At 42.3% G+C, this 21,784-nt stretch overlaps 1 protein-coding gene across 1 annotated transcript in view; it reads left to right on the top strand.

Annotated features, from left to right (window-relative positions):
• Positions 1–2,991: 2,991 nt before the first annotated feature.
• The window catches only part of LRGUK (leucine rich repeats and guanylate kinase domain containing), a 46,483-nt gene continuing 27,690 nt past the window's right edge, over positions 2,992–21,784 (top strand). The window contains exons 1-12 of the mRNA XM_066184504.1: positions 2,992–3,126; positions 3,735–3,857; positions 4,349–4,456; positions 5,130–5,211; positions 6,282–6,382; positions 6,760–6,841; positions 9,053–9,177; positions 12,396–12,539; positions 14,751–14,831; positions 15,431–15,517; positions 17,369–17,475; positions 21,224–21,343. Coding sequence (XP_066040601.1) covers positions 2,992–3,126; positions 3,735–3,857; positions 4,349–4,456; positions 5,130–5,211; positions 6,282–6,382; positions 6,760–6,841; positions 9,053–9,177; positions 12,396–12,539; positions 14,751–14,831; positions 15,431–15,517; positions 17,369–17,475; positions 21,224–21,343 — 1,295 coding nt within the window. The remainder of the gene's footprint in view (positions 3,127–3,734; positions 3,858–4,348; positions 4,457–5,129; positions 5,212–6,281; positions 6,383–6,759; positions 6,842–9,052; positions 9,178–12,395; positions 12,540–14,750; positions 14,832–15,430; positions 15,518–17,368; positions 17,476–21,223; positions 21,344–21,784) is intronic.

The following is a 21,784-nucleotide window of genomic DNA, read 5'->3' as shown; positions in this document are numbered from 1 at the left end:
ACAGTGAGGAATCCCCATCCCTGGAGGGATCTAAAATCCATGTGGATGTGGCACTTGGGGACATGGCTCAGTGGTGGCCTTGGCAGTGCTGGAGAACAGTTGGACTCGATGACCTTTGCAGTCTTTTCCCACCACTCTGGGATGTCCCAAGCCACTCTTGACCCCTCATCCAAGACTTCCCAGATTCCTGCAGGGTGCTGGCAGCTGTCCCCACACGGGGCCTTCTCCACATTCCCGGCAGCCACCTCTGATGTGACACAGACACTCCTGCCACCCCCGGTGCAAAATTTTGGGAAGTTCCAGGAAGAAACACAAGGAGATCATGGGGAAATGAGCAAACCCAAGCCACTGGCTGCAGGGAACTGATTGAAGGAGCTTGGATGCGCTCCCAGCAGCAATCTCAGGAACACAGCCCCGGGAAGAAGCTGAAGGGAAAGCGTCAAATAAATTCCCATCGCTGCCCCACCACCATGAAAGCTGGACCTGCAAAGTTGAGTTTAATGGGATTTAAGTTGCCTGCTTTCCACCTCGTTTCTCTTCCTACTCAGGAGCATTTGGAGTTTCCTCCTCCTCCTCCCCACACCCAGCTGGGTCCTTTTATTGCCTGGAGCTCCCTGGTGAACCGCTGAGTGAATTTGTGTGGGGCTTTTACAAGTGCAGGGGGCTGCCCATAAATCTCCTTCGCATGTGGCACGGATTTGGGAGCCGATTGTTTTTTATAATTGAATAATAAATCAATGTATTTAAGGCCAGTGTTTGCCGTTAGCACTCCTGAGCAGGAAGTGCTCCCTCTGTCAATAGTGGGGAGGTTTTTATGAGGACAATAACTGCAGATTTACAACTTCAGCTTTGGGTTTTGGGGTTACTTTTAATGGCCATTCAGTGTCTGCTGTTCCAGAGACGGGAGAATTCGCGGAACGTTTCACGCCGCAGCCAAGCAGCGTTTGAAATTCAAAACAAGACGGAAACTTTGGGAGAAACAAATTTTTGGGGGGAAACAGGAGATGCGCCCCATCTCCTGTGGGGCCGACCCAATTCCCCGTGGTCACAGGGAGTCCTGGCACAGGAGAGGGGCAGGGGATGACAATCCTGCAGTTTGCAGAAGGGCAAAACCTGCAGACATGGGCTGTGAAACATCCTGGAGATCAGGAAAGCTTGGAACAGCCACGGCAGCACGACAGGGCGAAAAAAAATCGCTGCCCTTGAGCAGCTCCTGCTTGGCTTTGCAGCTCTGCTGACCCAGAATTGTTCTCCCGGGTGACAACAAACCCCAAAAACTTCCCAAACCCCGCTCCCAGACAGGGCTCCTCTTTCCCTTCCAGGGTTTTCTGTCCTTCCTGAGCACTCCAGCCTTTCCCTTTGTTGCCCATCCCTGAAGAAGCTGGAGCAGAGCCTTTGGATTTGGAGCCGGGGGCTGCGGGGCGCTCAGCGGAAAAGGAATAATTCCCATTAAAAGGGTTTTAACGTTTATGGCCGGCGAGATAATAAAAGGATGTAATTTGGGGGTGGCTTTATTGCGCTTATCATAATGTTTCCCTGAAGCACGGGGATAAAAGTCAGCGAGTAATGTCCATAAGGAGTTTTTATATCTTCCTCTTCATTTTTTTTTTTTTTTCCTTAGCAATAACCACCTCAGTTCAAAGATGGGTGTCACTTTATGGAAATTCATTGCAGTAACCCCATCCCCGATATTAAATTGTTTTACCACATGGATAAGTTCTTTCCCCGTGTTTATCTTGCAGGGATTTGTATTTGGAGAAATCTTCTCCTCCTTTTCCCCCTTTATTTTCTGCCTTTTCATTCTCATTTTACCCCTTTCTGCAATGTAAGAAAAAAAAAGGTGGATGTTAAACCCAAACCCTCAAATATCTTTAGCATTTTTACGCCAAATTTGTATTAGGAGAAGATCGGTGTCTGTAAGATACATGTGATATAAAAACAGGACAACACATAAAGATATCTCAAAAGCCGTAATTTTGCTTTCCCCTGCTGCGACAGTCTCGTCTCTCATTATTTCCCAAGAATTTGTCAAAATTATATAGATTTTTTTTCCCCCCATCAGTTCTGAAATTGTACCTTTTTCTTAAGGAAAAACAGTATTTCACCACCAACTACGGAACGGTAATGGTGTGTAGTGACAGAAAGTATAGTAGCAGAGATATATTTATATTTATATTTATATTTATATTTATATTTATATTTATATTTATATTTATATTTATATTTATATTTATATTTATATTTATATTTATATTTATATTTATATTTATATTTATATTTATACTATTCCCAGGTCTGCTCCAGTGCAATTGGAGACACAAAACTCACTTCAAGTCATCCCTTTAGGGGAGGAGAAAAGACACAGTCAATTACTGATCCCTAACATGAAGAGGTGTTTTCCCCTTCAGTCTTTTCGCCCTGAAATCCCTCTTCTATGCTATTTTTGGCCTTTCCCAATGGGAGGAAACAGTCTCCATTTGCATCCTCAGGGGTGTCAATGTCAACACACAAATCGGGCTTAATAAGGGTCTGGGTTACTTTATGGTCGACCAAAGACGTAGAATAAACTCTTTGGTCTCCTTCCACACACCCAGGCGGCAGTAAAGGCTCTGTGTTCGCCAGGAAGTCTTTGTGCGCCTCTTTATCTCCTTAAATTGACATATTGATAACGTTTATAACTTCGTTCTGCACCTGGAGGCGGGAGCGAGGCCAATGGCTGCCTCAGGGATGCGAACTACAACTCCCAGGATGCTCCGCGGCCAAGCGGACACAGCGAGGGCGCCCCGCGCTGAGAACTACAATTCCCATGATGCACCGCCGCACGCTCTGCGCTCCTATTGGCTGTCTGGGTGGTCGGCGCGATCCCCGCCTTCGGGCAGCGGCGCTTCCCGTCTCCACGGCAACGCGTAAACAAATGGCGGCGGCCAGGCCTGAGCGGGGTCGGGAGCGATAGCGGAGTTCCCTCCGTCTCCTCCCTCCTTATCACAGCTCATGGCGGGCGGCGAGCAGGACGGGAGAGAAGGCCGACTGGGGAGGCGGCTTTGTCCTTCTCAGGAGTCGCCGCAGCCCCTCGCTGAGGGCTTCCCCGAGGAGCAGCCCCAGCTCGGCCCGCCTCGCCGCGAGGAGGTGAGCAGGAGGAGGACGGCGAAGAGGGAGAGTCGGAGCGCTCAGAGGTTCAGCCCAGGGCTCCCCAGCTCTTTGGGGAGGGGTGTGTCCTTGTGAGGGAACTGCCCTTTCCCCTCCTCATCGCTCAGTGTAGATGTGGGGGAAGGAAGGGGGAGTGAATGGGGCATCAGGTAATTTGGGCTGTGTCCCCTCGCCTCTCCTTCTGGCCTTGTTTAGGGTCCCTTCCATCCCCGTGGTGTCCAGGGTATTTCTGGATCGTCCCCCTCTCTCACAGAATCAATTAGATTGGGAAAACACTTCGAAGACTGTCAATTCCAACCATTAACCCAGCGCTGCTAAGTCTCCTGGCCATATAAGATTAAGGATAAACTGGCCCATGTATGGCCAAATTAACCCCGTTTCCTGTTTAAATTCCCCGCCCTGCGCTTCCTTAAACCCCACGGACACGCGTGAATTTTAATTTTTTAAAGCCCCCTGCTGGGTTTTAAATCCCGACGCCACAAGACACCGCCTCCTGTTTCGCCTTGTGGAAATCATCCTGTGCTCTCCCTTGCTGTGACGCGTAGGTGCTACAAGGAAATTATGAAATTATTTATCTGGGCCCCTAGATTAACAGCCGCCGCGCGGCTCCTCGGAGCTCGCAGGAATGTCACGAACCATTGGCCGGTTTTCTCATTAAAGCCACGCCGCGGTTCATTAGCGCCATCTGTCAAGCCGCCTCTTTGGCGAAGGTTTGGTGGTTTTGGTTTTTTTTTTTTCCTCTGAAGAGCGGCGCTGAGCAAATGGGAAAGGGCTTCCAATAATGCGCGTTTTTTGGGGCGCAGCGCCCTGCGAAGAGCTGACCTGCCGAGATGCGAACATCCGTGATCGGTGGGCTCCATCAGCTCGGGGAAGGGGTGCTGTGCTTCAGCCAGGAGGGGAAAAATGAAACATCCCAGCAAAAAAAAAAAAAACCTGATGAAGCTTCTCAAATGGATGGAGCTGGCACGTGGCTCGTTTCTGTTTCGCTGTTTTGAGGGCAGGGTTCATAATTTTTTTCCCTAATAATAATAATTTTTTTCTTAGTGGGGTGGCAAAGCGTTGGAAGCAGCACTTGAATGAGGACTTTTAGCAACCCTGTTCCAAACTGAACCCCAGCAACCTCTGGATTCTCCCAAGTGTGGAATTTCCTTTCAGAAACCTCCCCTTAATCCGTTTTCCCCCTTTTTCCTGGAGTTTTTAGGGGCAGTTGAAGGGGATTTTGGATGAAGGCACCGCTGCTGAGGGACTCCACACCTTGGGCTACTCAGCCCCTGGGACTGAATATGTTTACCTTCATCTGTCACTTCCAGTAAGTACAAGCAAAAAAACATCACTTTAAGGTGCTTTTATGCACAAATATTTCCCCCTTTTTTTTTTTTTTTTTAAACAGCAAATATTTGGCCTTGTTAAAAAAAAAAAAATGCCAAGAGGCAGATTTTTGTCTCTGCCTGTTTCATGTACAGGGTTTTTGATAAGACTCAGAGTGGCTCCTGCTGACTGCCAAAGTGGAGGTTTTTAGGTTTTTTTGTTTCATGTAGTAGCATCAGCAGTGAGATTTTTTTTTTGGTTTTCTTTTTTCTTTATCCAGTCCTCAGGTGTGAAAAATGTATCTTCCTGCTCCAGACAGCTGGAGGGAAAAAAAAAAAAAGAAGGTAGAGGAATGTGTAAAACACCTGGAAATGCTGCATTCAGGAAGTTAAAAGTGGTTGTGTCTTTTCAAAGCCCTCTGCTGTCCCTCCCTTTTCCACACAGTTTTGTCCCCCTGGTGTTTTTCCTCACTGCAGCTCTCTTTTTGTTGTTTCAAAGTCGGGTTTTTTTTGGCATTTTCTCCGTTTGTGGCTGCTCCAGCATCACTTTCTGTAGATGTCACCTTGTCCTGCTGCAGCTGGAGGGACCTTGGGGCACCTCTCCAACGTGCCAGCTGGGTTTACACAACCAGTTATTAAAATCACGATGAAAATCCTTCCCTTTCCTTTTTCCAGGGTCGCGAGCTGAGCGACGTCAGCATTCTCTCCGGATACATTCACCTGCAGAAAATGGACCTTTCCTCCAATAAAATTAATGGTACGGAGCAAATAAACCGCAAATTCTCGGGTTGTGAAGCCGTTTCAGATGAGAAATGCACTGGACCCAGGGAGTTTCAGTGTCACAAAAGCCTGGCTGACATTTTAGTGCTGTCAAACATCCCACAGAACCGGGCTTGAACTCCTCCAAAATACCCAAAAAATATCCACGGCCCATTAAGACCAGCATTTGTCTATCAGTGGGAACACGGAGCTCCAACTCTCAGTTTATTACCCGGAGATAAAATCCCAGCAGATGTGTCAAGGTGAAGGTGGAGATCTGACATGTGCAGGTGGCACAATATTCAAGTTATGCTTGGTTTGGAAAACCCAGCCTCGAGTTTTCCCTTGTCAAGGTTTTCCATGGGTGACAAAAGGTAAAAAAAAAAAATTACATTTTTATTTTTTTACACTTAGAAAGGTGCCAAATGGAGGCTGGGATAAACTCCATCAGCTGCTCCTTGCCTCTCCTTTTTTTTTTTTTAAATTTAACATCAAGTGGAATAAGCTGTGGTGGGGCAACCACTTTATTTCTCTCAATTTCCTCTCACTTGAGGAGCTGGAGTCCAAGAATAGCAGCACTTTTGTAAAGCAGCTCCTCTCCCTGCTCATTTCAATAAGAGTTGATTTTATTTTATTTTATTCTTTTTTTCTGCAGAGGCCAGATCTGAACAGAGCAGGGACTTTTCCATAGCAACCACTCATTTACTCCTCAGTCATGGCCTAAATGCTTCCCTCCACTAATTGATAACTCGGGACAGAGTGAATCTGTCATTCTAGAGGTGGAGAGAATATAAAAATAAATTCTTGCTTAAAGGCAAGTCAGCTGGCGTAATGAAAATTAAAATGTCGAACTTGGATATTTATTCTTTGTGGTTTATAAACCTTTTTTTTTTTTTCCCCCTCTCTAGGAGAAGGTGTTAATATATCTGATTTCTGCATTTCAGGCATCACTTTCTGAATGTGCAGCTCCAAATTGACTCTTAATTGCTCCAGGATGTAATTACCACACTTTGCCGTTGATGATCTTTGCATTCAGGCGCAGGATTTGACATTTTGTTTCGTTTCTAGATCTTTCCTGTATCAGTCACATGCCTTATTTAACAGAGGTGAATGCTTCCAAAAACCAGCTGACCACGTATTTCAATTTTAAAGCACCTAAAAGCCTCAAGGTAAGTCTGCAAAAAAAAAAACCAAAAACATTTTCAAGGTTTAAATTCAAAACCATTCTCTGAATCTAAGTTAGTATTTGATCGTAGGCAAAAGTCAATTTTCATTCCTTCTTTATTCTTCTTTCTCACCTTATTTCACATTTTCCTTTTCCAAATGTTTGCCTCTGTCTTTTATTTATATTTTTATGTGCATTTGTGTGTATTTTATTTATATTTTTGTTTATTCATTTGTGTTTTATTTATGTCTTTTATTTCCTACCCCACTGAGCCCCTGCATGTGGTGGGAAGGTGGAACACACAACAAACTCCCAGCCAGAGTAAGTGCTGAAGAAATAACTCTGAATTCCTCTCTTGTTGTTTTTTTTTTTTTCCTTTAGGAAGCAGATTTTTCACACAATCAAATCCCAAAAATGAAAGATTTGTCAGCATACTACTCCCTCACCAAACTCCTGCTGGATTGTATCCTTTGGGGAATCCTGAAGGGGAGGAAAGCTGATTTTTTTTTTTCCCGTTTCTTCACATAAATACCTGTTTTCTTTGTATTTTCTCTTTCATGTCAGTTTTGTCCATAGAACCGAGATGAAATTTTTAATTTTGATTTTAATTTTTTATTAATTTAATTTGATTTTTTAAATTTTTTTTAAAATTGTGCTGAGACTGAGCTTAATTTACTTAAGCACTGATGGTGTTAAAAGTGGGAACATTTGGGGAATTTTCCTGCTAAAGGAACACAAAAACTCCTTTTTGTATCGTGGAGAAGTGAAAAGGGGAGGTGTCCCTTGCAGAGGTAATAAATAATAATAAAAAAAGGGATTTTTAAATCCCAAATGTTGACAGGGAATCAGCTTGGAACACTTAAACAAAAAAGGAATTTGTTTTTTCATCTCAGACCCAATTAATTACACAGGACGAGGCTGTTTAGTGAAAATTAAAATCATTTTTAAGACATAAAACTTCCTGGAGTTTTTGAGGGCGGCACACAGAGCAAAGGTTGTTCTGCTCCCCACTTCCAAACTCATCCCAATTTGTGGAATTAGAAAACACTTTCCTGGCAGAAACCTGATGAACAGGATCCTGTAAATTGACTTTTCACCCTGTTCTTTCCAAGGCTTCCCTAAAAATTCCTTCCTGTGCTTTCTGGAGCTCCAGGTTGTTCCCCTGCCTTCAAATTGCTTCCTGAGGGCTCCTGAACTTTCCCTTTTTTTTCCCCCTATCAGGAATTGCATCCTGATTCTCTGCTCCCTGAAAAGGTGGAGACAGGAAGGAGGTGCAGATTTTTCTGTCTCTTGCCCATTACCAACGGAAATTAATCCAATGCCTGTTTCAGATAAAGCATTTGCAGGGCACCCGCTTTATTTTTTTATTTATTTTTATTATTTTTTTATTATTATTATACCAATTATTATATTGGTAAGTTTATATGCTTACCAGTATCATAAAATAATATTTTATTATATTATTTATATTTACAAACCGGGCAGGTGACATGAATCCTGTCACAAAATGGCACCAAGCCACTCTTCTTTTGCAATCCTAATTTTCCATCATGGAGCAAAAACCCCTTCCTGCAAAATGAAAAAGGGGAGGGGGAAAAAAAAAAAAAAGATTTAAGATTTGTTTTGTGGATCTGATGTGTAGGTTTTGATTTGGGTTTTTTTTTGCTGCCTTGGATTTCTTCGTTTGTCAAGGAAGGTGTTGGTGAAATGGGGATAAAAATGTTTTCGTGTACCCAGTGAGGGCAGGATTGGAAATGCAGAATTCAGCAAAGTTGCACCAGTCTGGTTCAAACACTTCTCACCTGGCAGACAGAACAATCATAATTTTAATCACAGATGAAAAAATCCTCTCTGAAATATCCTGTGGAGGCAGAAACGTTTGGCATTCATTTCTCACTGACAGTAACTAAACTTTCCTTACCTTTTTTACGTGAATTATAATGAAGATGGTCAGGTCATTATCACTTTTTTTTTGTGCACACATGACAGTTTTCTAAAGGAATTTTTAGGGAGGAGTTGCCCAAACCAGAAAGGGGCACAACTTGGCCAAAAATATATTACAAGGCTTTACAGTGAGTCATTAAAAGGCTAAAATTGGATTTATTATTATTCAGTGCTGAGCAATTTGCTGCCTCATATTGGTGCTCGTGGCTTAAACTTGAATTTTTCCTTGTTCAAACTTCTGCCTAACTCCAGTCACCCAAGAGTCACAAACCTGGGGCAGAGTTTCACCTGATTTGGGGCAGATCCAGAGTCAGGTTCCTCTCGCTTCATCCATTTAAAGGAGAAATTGGAGCTGGATTTGTTGTCAAACGTTCTTTGTTTAAGGGATTTGAGGAGTTCTGTTAATGCTGAAGTTTGCTGAGAGCAATTCTTACTGCTTGTGCTGCTGTTTTTAACTGTAATGTTAATTTAAAATACACTTTCTCCTCTCAGGACAGATGGCCAGGACAGAACAGGTATAATTTAGATTGAAACAACCCCATAAAATTATAACTTGAATAATTTCTCTAGGATGCAGTGAGCAGTGGGATTTAAACCCCTTCAGGATGAATCCTTTCCTGTCCAGCTCCCCCACGCCATAAAATCAGACTGAGTTTGTTAATTTATCACCCAATTACTGCTCGGGTTTTGTGTTCTGGTTATTATTTTTTTTCCTGAAAGCTCTGCCCAGTTAACGAGATCGAGGAGATCACAGGGCTGGAGGAGTGTCACAGCCTGACCCAGCTGAGTTTGTCCCACAACAGACTCACTGCCATCAGGGGCTTGCAGAATCTGCCCATCAGAATCCTCAACCTGGTAAGAAACCAATAATTCTGATGGTTTTCCTGCCCCTTACCAGGATATCAAAACCTTAATAAATCTGAAGAGAATTCCATAACAGATTCCCAGAGATATCTGCAACACTATAGTTTATTATTATTATTTATTAGTAATACAAATGTTGCACAGAAACACAACCCAGACCTATTTTTAATGCAATCCAGTTGCTCTAAAAACAACAGGCTGCTTTTAAACAGCTTTTTCTTTGTAATAAGAAGTGAAGAATATTTAATGGAACTTTAAAAATGAGTCCCCAAAAAATCCTATACAGAGCTCCTACTGGCTACATTAGTTTTAAGCACCCACATAAATATTTGAAGTGAAGTGAATGAATCCCTTATCAGGAATAGAAATATTCTTTTCCAGTCCTTTTAAAAAATTTAAAGGTTTTTTCTTCTGTTCTGTAGAGATGATTGTAGAAAACACCAACTCGGATTGGCTGCTGCAATATTCAGGGAAGGTGTTCACATTTAGCATGTTTTGAATAATATATTCAAACAGTGTTAATAAAATTGTATTTCGGATCTAGGATACCTCCAGTGATTCCCCTCAGTGGCAATAAATTGGAATTTGGTCTCATTTTTAGCGGGGGAGATTAACTCAGGGTGGCCAAATCCCATCGAAAAGGAGCTCTAGGAGGGTGAAGATCTTTTTTTTAAAATACTTCGAAGCTCTTTTCTCTAAATTTGAGCCACAGCAAAATTGTGTTGCCCTGATTTCCTGGTTTGTTTAAAGGTCTAACAGGAATTCATTCCCTTGGGAATCTGCTCTGTCCAGTGATGGGAGATTGTCAACTGTTAAATCTTATTTAATACGAACAAGTTCCCTCATTTGGGGTTCTTAGGTGCTGATATCACTCTTGATAACACTGCTTGTCTTTTTTTTTAATTAGCCACGTGGAAATTATGGAAATCCATTTTAGCAGAGCATTTTCTTTGGTTAATTAGAATAAAGTGCAGTTCTTTTTAAAATTATTATTGTTTTTATCCCCTCTCTTCCCAGTGATTCAGCTTTCTCTCCCATTTCCCCTTGAGCTTTTTAGGTTGAAAAGAGTAGAAAGTTCTGAAGTTTGGGAGGAAGACTTCAAAACCTGTAAATTCTGCTTTGCTGTACCAAAAACCCCCTTTATTCCACTCGTGTTTGCAAAGAAAAAAAAATAATAAAATGGACTGGACTCTTCGGAATTTTCTGCTTTTAAAGGATCTATCCCCAAATCCCTTTTGTTCACAGAATTTTCTGTGCACATCTGCCTCAGCATTTTGCAACTCGAGCTGCGTTTAACCAGGGATGTGACAAAGCTCAGGAACAGAGAGGGAGCCTCCATGCTATTAATGGCCCAATTAAACATTTAAAAGTCAGGGAAAAATGTCAAGGACAGACAACTGGATTAACATTTGAGTCAGCTGGCTTATTTATTTCAACAGTTCCTAAATATTTATTAAGAGGAGATGAGGCTTCCGAGCTTTTTTTAGCACAAGGTGAGGCTGGTGGCGAAATAATAAAATTTGCAAGGTTATGGGAGGGAGGAATCCTGTGGAGAGGCCATCTGGGAATGGGATGAGCATGGAATTGTTATCCCCTGCTTGGGGTTTGTGGCAGGAATGAGTCTGATTTGTGAGGCCCTGAGGAATGAAACCATCTGGAGGCCAGTGAGAAATCAGGGCCTGGTTTGAAAAAAAAAAAAAACTATAAAGTTTTGAGTTTTGGTTTGGTTTTGGTAAAGTTTTGCTTCCGAGTTCTCAAAATTTTGGGGCATTCCACGTGGGAAAAGTCTGGATGAATTTACAGGAAAATAGTTGTTTTGTTTTGTTTTTTTAATTATTATTTTTTAAACATTTCTGTGCTGTCACTGACAGGGAGTGGAGCCTTCGCTTTATGTGCTTTGATATGGATTTATGTATTCCGGAGGGATTTTTGTATCATATCCGAGAATCGTGGAATCATAAAATGTCCCAAGTCCTTCTGTAGCTCTCCTGGAGCCCCTCCAGGCCCTGGAATGTTCTGGAAGCTCTACCTGGATCCTTCCCTTCTCCAGGCTGGGAATTCCCACCTCTCCCAGCCTGACATTGGATCCATCTCCTCTCCAAGAAATCAATGGACTGAGGGGCTTCACTTGGAACCTCAGGGAACCATGAAGGGTCTCCCTTCCCTTTCCCTCTCTTTTGTCTCTCCATTTCCCATAAAAATCCCTCGGGATGGATCCTGAGTGTCCCGAATCCCAGAATCCCAGGAGCAGTTTGGGTCGGAAGGGACCTCAGAGCTCATTCCAGGGACAATTCCATGATCCCAGGCTGCTCCAATCCTTCCTTGGACATTCCAGGGATCCAGGGGCAGCCACAGCTGCTCTGGCAATTCCAGCCCAGCCAGGAATTCCTTCCTAAGATCCCACCCCAATCTCCCCTTTTCCAATCTGAGGCCATTCCCTGTGTCCTGTCCCTCTGTCCCTTGTCCCCAGTCCCTCTGCAGCTCTCCTGGAGCCCCTTTAGGCCCTGGAATGTTCTGGAAGCTCTCCCTGGATCCTTCCCTTCTCCAGGGGAACATTCCCAACCTTCACCAGGTCTCCTCTCCATCCTACCTTAATTTTTTCATTATTTATTCTGTAATCACAAGTGTAAGTAGAGCCATGATTACGGAGGGAAATTCAATGTATTTATGCATATATATTCCATAATTTTCCATGCCTCTCTGCGTTCCAAATTTTGAGCTGGATGGTGACAAGAGCGTTCTTGGGCCGGCATCAGCTTTTAAAAAACGTCAGATGCTCTTTTTATTGCTGCTGTCTCTTCAAGGTGAGTTGGAGATGAGCTAATCAGGAGAAGAGTTGATTCCTTTTTTTTTTTTTTCCATGAGCAGGAATGTGACATATCAGGACGTGCATCAGGCTAAGGCAGAGACGCCTATTTGTGACAGGATTCTCCACGAGAAATGATCCTCAAATCCAACAAATAACTTTTTTTTTTCCTCCCAGAAATGTTGTTTTCCAGAGAGATGTATCAGCAGGAATGTAACACATCAGGATGTCCATGAGGCTACTTCATAAAGGCCGATTTTTAACAGGATTCTCCATAACAAAGAATCCTCAAATCCAACAAATAACTCTCTTTTTTCCCCCCTCAGGAATGTTGTTTTTGTTTTTGGTAGAGGTTTATTTACAGTTTCTCTGCTTTCATTTTTTTGTTTTTTTTTTTTCTTAGAGCTTTAACCAGATTGAGAAGGTGGATGAGCTGAAGACCTTGAAAGCTCTGCGGAGGTTGGATCTGTCCAACAATAAAATAAACAGTCTGCAAGGCTTGGAGGGACACGATGTACTGGAGATAATCAACCTGGAGGATAACCAGGTACCACCCTGAGCTCAGCTCCTTCTAACAACACAGAATATTTTAAATCTTTTAAGCACCCAGTTCCTCGAAGGGCTCCAAAAATCATCCAGCACTGCAAGAAATTAATATTAGAAAAGATTTTGGTGTTTCCCCACGTGGATTCCTGGTATCCTCTCAGCCTTTATTTCATATCTTAGGTGGGTTTCTCTTCACTCAGGTCCCACTTTAGTGCTCTCACACAGTGAGAATTTACCGTGCTGCCCCGGGTGGAGCAGACAGGGGATGAGTTTGCAGCTTTTCCAAATCGATTATTCTGCAGGATCTTTACTTACACCACAGCTCTGCTGCTGCCAGGCCTCGGGGTGGGGGTTGTTAATACCTCTCAGCCCGATTTTATGACCACAGATTCTTCTGAGCTCTCAGCTGGAAAGTCCCTGCGAGGCAGAACTGCAAGAACTCTGGTAAAAAAAGTGGATTTTGTTATGCAGCACGATTTTTCTCTACTGGAAGCACAACGGCACCATCCAAGTCATTTGAATTTTGAATGCCAAGCCGAATGTCCACCCTAATTTTGATATTGATCTTCCAACATCCTTAAATGAAAAAAAAAAAAAAATCAATTCAAGGATCACTTTGACATCAAAGACACATGAAAAAAAAGAAAACTTAAGAAAATACAAATACAAAGCAGCAGTGGAACATTTTCTGTAATTTTTTCCCCCCCTTGCAAGAGGATTTAATTCAAGTCACTGTGGATTCTTTCTCTCCCTGTGTTTAGGTTGACATTTAAAGGTGCCTCAATTGCAGCAGACAGGAAACTCTCTAATGCTGTGGTTGTTATTAACATTAATAGCACCACTTCCATTGCCTTATTTATTTTCCACTGTTCTTTACAGCACAAAAAAACTCTTTAATTTTACCTCATCAAAAACTTGCCTCTTCGAATGATGTCATTGAAACCGTTTAATGAGCCGCCCTTTTTTAAACTTTGCCTTCTGAAGAATAATTTAAAGGGGAGTTTTAATTAATTAACACATGGAGTTACGACCACACAGAATGATCTTAAATTCCCGGGTTTTTAAATTCCTGGGTTTTTTTAAAAAATGAGCACAACAGGTTTAGCTGCGAATGTAAACATTTAGTGATTTTCAACTGTTGATGGTTGGAATTCTGGGATTTATTTAAGAAATCCGCTCAAACCACTTTTAACTTCATCAAAAGTGTCCTGGGTGGGGTTTTTCCTATCTCAAATTGAGTTTTGAGTAGGCTGTGGTTGAGGTTTATCTTTTTAGACACTTTAAAAGGGTTGAGTATAAATGAGGGAGAATCCGAAGTCTTTTAGGTTCAGTTGGGCTTTCAGGGTTTAAAGGGGGGTTACGAAAGAGATGGAGAGAGGCTTTTTACATGGAAAAAATTACAGGCAGGAGAAAAGGGAATGGTTTTACACTAAAAGAGGAGAGGTTTTAGATTGGATTTGGGGAAGGAATTCCCAGAGCAGCTGTGGCTGCCCCTGGATCCCTGGAAGTGTCCAAGGCCAGGCTGGAGCGCCCTGGGACAATGGGATGTGTCCTTTGTCCGTGGCACTGGATGGGTTTGAAGGTTTCTTCCAACCCAACCCATTCCCCAATGATTCTGTGATCCCATCTTTCAGCAGCCAAGGAAAACCAGCTTTGTTTGGGCCACACAAACCTTGATTAACCCCAATGACTGAGTGCCCAGCTTTCCTGTGTGCAGCCTCTGAACCCCCTGATTTATCCCTCTGGACACATCCAAGGACAAAAATCCTGGCACTTTTCAGCCAAGTGCTGCAAAGTTCTATAAGATGAACTTGAACTTCAGTGAAAAGAAACTATTAGAAGGATTTTTTATTTTTTTTTTTAACTACCCAGCCAGAGCACGAATTTAACTGCAGAATTGCCTCACTTTAGCGCATCAGCACATAAAAAGCCAAATGTGTTAGGGCTTGACATTTTGGAAGAACTGGAAAAATGCAGGTGCATGGAAATTGCTGTGTGGATTATGCTGCTGCTCCAGCTAACAGCCAAGTTGTCTCCTTTTGTGCCTGGAAGTGCCTCACTGAGTGCAGTTAACATGTAAACCACTTTTGTGATTTATAATGGGGGGTTTTTTTATGCCCAGATTTGAAGAGCAGGCATTAAAATACTTCGTTTTCCCTGCGTAGTTCTCATGGATTCTCATGATTTATGCTCTGTTTCTGTCCCTGCTCAGGTGGCTGAGCTGAGAGAGATTAAATGGATTAAAGATCTGCCTCTCCTCAGGGTTTTAAATCTTCTAAAAAACCCTGTGCAGGTAAGAAAGAACCAAAAAATGAGAACCCAAACCTGACGGTTGGAATCCTTTTAGCCCCAGTTTCTGTTGTCCTGAGTGATCAAAGGCAATTCTATTCCCAACTCTCGTGATTTCTAAATTCTGTGTGAATTTTACAGTCATTTCCAATGCCAGGAAGAAGAAAAATATTCGGGGTTTAAATTTTTTTTCTTGTAATTGCCAGGTTTTGATTGACTTTTAAGAGACTGGTCTGTCGTGGCACACAATGAAATTAGCAGGGAAAAAAGTACCTGAAATCGGCTTTTCCTGGTTTCCCATCATCTGAAAGGTTTTTCCTGCTGAGATATCCTTCTCCTAAGCAAAGTCTGATCAAATCCCTTTCCATTTTTAAATTCTTTTGAATCTTGTGGTTATATAAACTTTTGAACAACTCACTTCTCGCTGCAGCAGCTGAGCTTGTGAAGGGTCAGTTTTGGGCTGTGTCTTGACACCCTTCAGGGTAAAAAAATCATTTTAATTTGCGACGTATCAAGGCAAATTTAATTCTAACCGACTGGAATGAAATATCGGCTGGATGAAATTAAGTATTTTTTGTCAAAAAGGGAAACTTGTTCCCTCAGGGACAAGACGGTTATTGGCTCTCGACGATTTTCATGTTGCTGCAAGTCACAGAACTGGATCTCAAGAAGGTTTCAGTGGAAGAAAAGGTAAGCAAACATCATTTCATGCTGGAAGTTTTCTAAATAAAGAATATAAAATCCAGGCTTGCAGCTGGGGCAAACCTCGTCCCCCAAAATCCTGCTTGACAGAAATTCTGTTGGATTAGAAGTCTTCCCCTGCTGTGTTTCCTTAACTGGAATTTGGTTGCTGCATGTGCTCTGTGGGCCCCAAGCCATGCTGGAACTGCTGGAATTCAGGGAATTATCCTCTCAGGAAATCCATCACTCCCACCCTTATCTGTAGAAATTTTGGGATTCTTGTTTAAGGCCAGGCTCTCTCCATCTTGAACATACAGACGATGAGACCAGAGTGTAATTTACCCCAACTACCCAAACGTTCCTCTTATTGTCTTATGTGCCAACCTGTTTTCCTCTCAATATAATTTTGAATAAATTAATGATTTTTTTTTTTCCTTCTCTGTGGGCTGTAAAAGTCATCCTGAGTGACTGCTTTAGACCAGGATTTCACTTCTGAGTGACAAAAAAGTTGTTTCACAAAACCCTCTCCTGCTGGTTTTTTAGGATGCCTCCTCTAGCCTCAAGAATTCTCTTGCCAGACTGAATTTGGAGGCACCAGCTCTCTGTCTCACTAACACAAAACGGTTTTACAGGGTTAGGTCAGGGTTAGATCAGGAGTGTGGTTTGGAAGTGAAGTTCCTACTTGTCCAACTCACCATGCTTGATTCTCACTGTGGAATAGTTTTGCCATAAAAGAACTGAATTTTCTTCAGAATTCCCTTGACGTGCACCAGGGTGCACCCACTGCGCTCCCAGCCACTAATTCAGAGCAAAGGAGCAAATCAGAGCTAAAATTGAGCTAAATTTTAGCTCTTAGCTTAAATTTAGAGCTTCCCTCCTCCCCCTTTCCCCCTGAAAAGTGGGGACATGGAGTTCTGAGTAGGGAATGTTTCCCCTCCTATTTCCCCACGCTGCTGGCTGGTATAGGCACACACACAACCATGGCATTCCAGGCTGGAAAAAAAAAAAAAAACCCTCATGGATTATCTGGTCCAGCTTTTTCTTGGGAAAAGCATAATCAATACAAAACGTCCCAGCCAAATCTTAAAAGTGGCCGGCATTGGTGAATCCACCACTTCCCTGGGGAAATTCTCACGGAATCCAGAACAGTTTGGACCTTAAAGTCCATCCTGTCCCACCCCTGCCATGGGCAGGGACATCCAATCATCCACCTTCCACCATCCCAGCTTGTTCCAAGTCCCATCCAACCTCCTCTTGATTATTCCAAAGGCTGATTGGTCTCTGCTGTGGAAATTTAATGTCTCGTGTCCCGTTGGAATTGCCTCGGTCGTTCTGAACCCGTTTCTGAGTGCGTGGCGTTAATAACCCCCCAAAATACACAACTCATTAGCGGTCAGCAGAGCTTTCCGCAGGATGGATGGATGGAGGGAATCCTCGGAGTCTGAGTGCTCTCCCTCCCAGGAAAGACAGGAAAGCACTGTCAGGAGTTTGCTCACTTTGTTAATGTAACAAACGAGTGGCTCCAGCCCCCGAGGATTTGAGTTTGGCACCTTCCACCTTCCACTGAGAGGATGCAAATTAAGGGCTAATTGAAACCTCAGCAGAGCTGCTTTCGCATCCTATGTGGCATCCTGTTTTCTTCCCAGGAAAAGGTTGAATGCATTAAGGATGGTGAGCTGTTGTCTGGCTGCCTTCCTTCCATCCATCCATCCATCCATCCATCCATCCATCCATCCCTCAAATCCTCCTTCAACCCCCAGGAAAGATTTCAGCACAAAGCCTGACCCTCAGGAACACAAAGCCATCCTTACTTACCTCTCCCTTTCCTTTTTCCCCTCCCAAACTAAATTTTGGGACCAGGTGGCTGCTGTGAATAAAGAGGACCCTCCCCCAGAAGTTGTGGCTGCTGAGGATCACAGGATTCACGTTTTGCACTACAGCGAGCAGCCCCAGAGAGTCCTGGACAGGTGAGTTCATTTCTCGGCCACTCCTGACGGCGGCACTCGAGTAAAAGCAGAATTTTGGTCACATTCCGAGGGATGTTTTTCCCCCCCCAGCCCCAAGGAGAACTCCTGCAGGAATTTTGTCAGCAGCCTGGAAACGAGGCAGAATCTGATTTGGGTTCGAACTGATGATGAAACGAAGCTCTTCGTTCACCTCTAAAGTCTGAGAACAGATTGTCCACGGCTCCGCTCCCTTTCCTCAATCTGTTGGAGCAGATGGGCATTTGCACCGCAAATGAGAGATGCAAAATTCCTCTCCCTGCCCACAGGCACTGGGAAAAAAAAAAAAAAAAAAAACAAAAACAAAAACAAAACAAAAAAATCCCTGGAGGCAGCAGAGAGCTGGAAAACTTCTCCTTCTCCCTCTGCCGATGACTTCTCTCCCCACTGCTGGCATCCTGTTGGGATAAAAAGGTTTTGTTTGGGGGCTTTGGGGCACATTTCGTGTTCATAAGGGGAAAATTCCATGTTTTACTGGAAGGAGGAGATGATTCCATGAAAAGTATGGAAGGGAGAGGCAGGTGGATTTTTTTTTTTTTTTTCTGGGATGACTTCTCCTCTGAAAAATGGGATTTTTGCTGCTCTGCAGCTGTGTTATGATATTTGAGGAATTCTTGGAAGATTCTTCCATATGATCTGATGGAATACACTATAAATATATGTGTATTATTATTATTATTATTATTATTATTATTATTATCATCATTATTATTATTATTATTATGTTGGCCCTGAGATTAACCTTTGTGTCCCACGCCCCGTTTTGGTGCTGAATTAATTCATAACTGAGAGAAAATTCGGGATTTAGTAACTCAGAAAATCGTATTTTTTATTGTGCCTCTGCTTTCTGGGATCATCCACCAAAACCAGGAACCTTCCCAGTAGTGACAACAGCTCTGAGAATTCTTTTAAAAACAAAACCCCGAAGATTTATTTATTTTCTCAAGGATGGAGATTTCTTAAAATAAAACCACAAAATTGGCTCGTTTTTCTTCTTAAAAAAACCCTAAAGGCAAAATAGATTTATTTTTTTTTTTCCCAGGGCTGTGTTTAAATATTTGCTTAGTGGATTTTGGATTGATGGAAAGAAGGAATCCTGCCTTCTGCCAGAGGAGCTGTGTGACACAAACACAAAAACATCAGCCCAGCCCTTTGGGCGACTGCCCCAACAAATTGTTAATGATGCCACCAAGGTTGGCCCGTGCTCAGCTGGAAAACATTCCAGAGTCATTAATGAAATCTTCTTAATGATTATTGCCTTTCCCCCCCCTAAAATGCTTTTTTTTTTTGGAACCAGATCGGGGGGAGTTCATTTACATCTCTCTCTCTCCATCAGGTTATAATTAATTCTGGGTTAGCCATATCATCATTATTATCACAAATAAAACCCGAAAACAACGCGAAAAGTTCTCCTCTTGCCTGCCCTGCAGGCACAAAATGTTGAATTTCCGATTCTTCTCTCTCGATTTGTGATTTCGTCTGTAATTATGTGGTAACACACACACACCAGTGAATATTATGGGTGTTTTCCCCTCCTAGAGATGCAGGTGACATTTGAAAATGTTGCTCAGAGTGACAACAGCTACGTGGGGAGCAGGAATTTAATTTAATCTCCAATCCGTTGGGCCAGGACAGGATGGGTTTTTTGGTACCTGGCTGTCGAGGAGAAACCCATTCAGAGAAGGACCGGAGCACGATTCTTTTTTGACAATTAAAATAATTAATCGTTTGGAACAACTCGCCAAGAGTTCTCCACAAGTGGAAGGTTTTTAATTCAGATATGATCTCATGGAGCCCCAGGTATTGGGCTGGAAACAGGAATTAACTAGAGAAATTCCAAGTGGGATGAGGGGAGGGTGATTTAGATCATCCAAATTGTCCCTTTTGGCCTTAAAATTCATTAATCTTTCACAGCAGTGCCCACAAAGACGAAGAAAGTTGAATTATGAGCCCAAAACTTTCCCCAAATCATCTTTCGAGCTGTAGGAACCCCCCAAACTTTTAGTGTTGAGAACCAAGAAGTGGTGATGTCATGAAAGACAGGATTCTGGAAATGTTTTTCTCCTGATGAAATCATTAATCCCAGGAATCTGAGGATGCAGGGAATTGGGAATTTATTGAAGGGAATTTGAATTTTGAGCGTGATCTTGTCCAGGGATGATTTATTTGGTGTAACATTTCCTCCTAGAAGGAAAAGATGCCAGAGGAGTTCTGCATTTTCCAAGCCTGGAACAGGTGCTGTGCAGGGAGAAGGAAAAAACCAACATCTTCATTTTAAGGATTGGGAAGGCCCTGTCAGAGGATTCCCAGAGAATTCCCCATCCCTGGAAGTGTCCAAGGCCAGGCTGGATAGAGCTTGGGATATTGGAAAACGTTGTGAAGTTTTGGAATGAGATGTGCTTTAAATTCCCATCCAACCCACCCCGTTCCATGGTTTTACGTGGAAAACAAAATCCGTTTTTTTTTGCCAGGATTATTCACAAAAAAAAATGAAACAAACAAACAAAAAACCCCTTTCTGCAACATCCTGATCGATTTTGAACCCTACTCGCTCCAGCTTTTTTTTCTCACCTCTGAAATGGTTCTTTTAGGATGGATTTTAAAAGGGTTTTTACCTTCATTTTTACCTCCGGCGGGATTTGAATGCACTCTGCTAATCAGCTTTTTGTGCTAATTATATCCATATATTCTGGTAGGTAACAGAGCCGCTTTGCTGCTCCTGAAATAGGAGTGAAGCCATGATTTTGGAATTTTTTTTTTCCCCTCCTTGATATATTGGAATGTCATCCTTATTCCTTAAAGAATGAGTTCTTTGCGAGAGGGGTGGTAAAAGAAATATGTTCTATTTTCAGGCGTCTGTGTTGTTCACCTCTTTTAAATCCCATTAAATGGACACGCAGAGAGGCAGTTTTCTTTCACTTAGAATTTAGTTAAAACTACTCGTTAAATTAAAAAAAAAAAAAATCACCGAGTTTGGAATTCTTTCCGTTATTTATGACGTATTTCCAAGTGGCCCGAACTTAAAACCTACCCGGAGACTTAAAAATGAGTTTTAAAAATTTAAAAGTGAATCTAAAATTCTATTTTTGAGCTGCCTAAATAAATTGCTGGACACTCGCAGAAATCCTCTTCGTTCTCCCACTCAGAGCTGGAAGTGGAAAATCTGAGGATTTAATCCTCAGCTCGGCGTGGAGAAAATGGAAAATTTCATATTTTTGCAGCACTTTGGGTCCTTTTATCATGGTTTTATTTGTGTCCAGTGGAGTTTTAAGGATCTGAGTGGGTTTTTTTTTCAATTTAATTGAAGAATTTTAACACCTTTACCTGGCACAGGACAGGGAAGTCAACGCAGGAGAGTGGAAAAAATCGGTAGGATCGAGTTTATTCCGGGTTTATTCCAGTTATCCCGCTCATTAAAATATTCCCGCCTCTGGAAAAAAAACTCCTCAGCAAATCCCAGCCTTTTAGAAAAGGCTGAAAACCAGGCGAGATCAGAGTGAAAACAACAATATTCCTTTTGGAAAAGGCACTTTAATGCAGATTTTTTTTGCTATTTTTAACGTTTGGAGCACCTCAATTTTTTCTCTACGCTGTGACCGACACGAGATGAGTCGGAGGGGTGATAAAATCTCCGCAAAGTTTTATAAAAAAGCTGCTGAAAATTGATTTTTAGGTGATTTAATGCCCTCTGTTTTTTTCCTTTTTTTTGCAGCACTTTGCCTGGTGCTGATGAATTCTACCCCATGTTGGTGTTACTGGGTCCTGTGGCCGGTGGGAGGAGGCAACTTTCCCTCAAAATCTGCAAACAATTCAAGAATTTATTCAGATTTGGGTAAGTTCTGCTCCCTGAGCTTAAAAAAATTAAAAAAACAAAAAAAAAAAAAACAACCAAAGGATCAAGGTTGGAATTGCTGCTGGTTTGACTTTTGGGGGTTTTTTGGGGTTTTTTTTTTTGTAAAGAAGTTAAAAACAAATTTGCTGCGTTTTCTTCTCTTCCTGAGGCTTGACGGTCTGAAATCATCAATGAGTGTAAAGATATTTAAATTATTATATTTAATTATTATAATTAAATTATTTAAATTATCAAATTCTTTTTAAAGGTGAACAGCAAACAAGCAAAAAAAACCCAAAACAAACAAATAAATTTTTAAAAATCACGAACTAAAATAGAAAAAAAACCCAACAAAACCCCAAACAAGCCAAAAGACACAAGAAAAAAACCCCAAAAGCAAAAAGAAAAACCCCCACAAAACCCAAAAAAACCCCCCAGAAA

Source organism: Chamaea fasciata, unplaced genomic scaffold (genome assembly GCF_029207755.1).
Source record: "Chamaea fasciata isolate MVZ Bird 193981 ecotype frontalis unplaced genomic scaffold, bChaFas1.0.hap1 SCAF_5, whole genome shotgun sequence".
Classification (NCBI taxonomy): Eukaryota; Metazoa; Chordata; class Aves; order Passeriformes; family Sylviidae; genus Chamaea; species Chamaea fasciata.
This window is presented reverse-complemented; position numbering and strand designations above follow the sequence as displayed.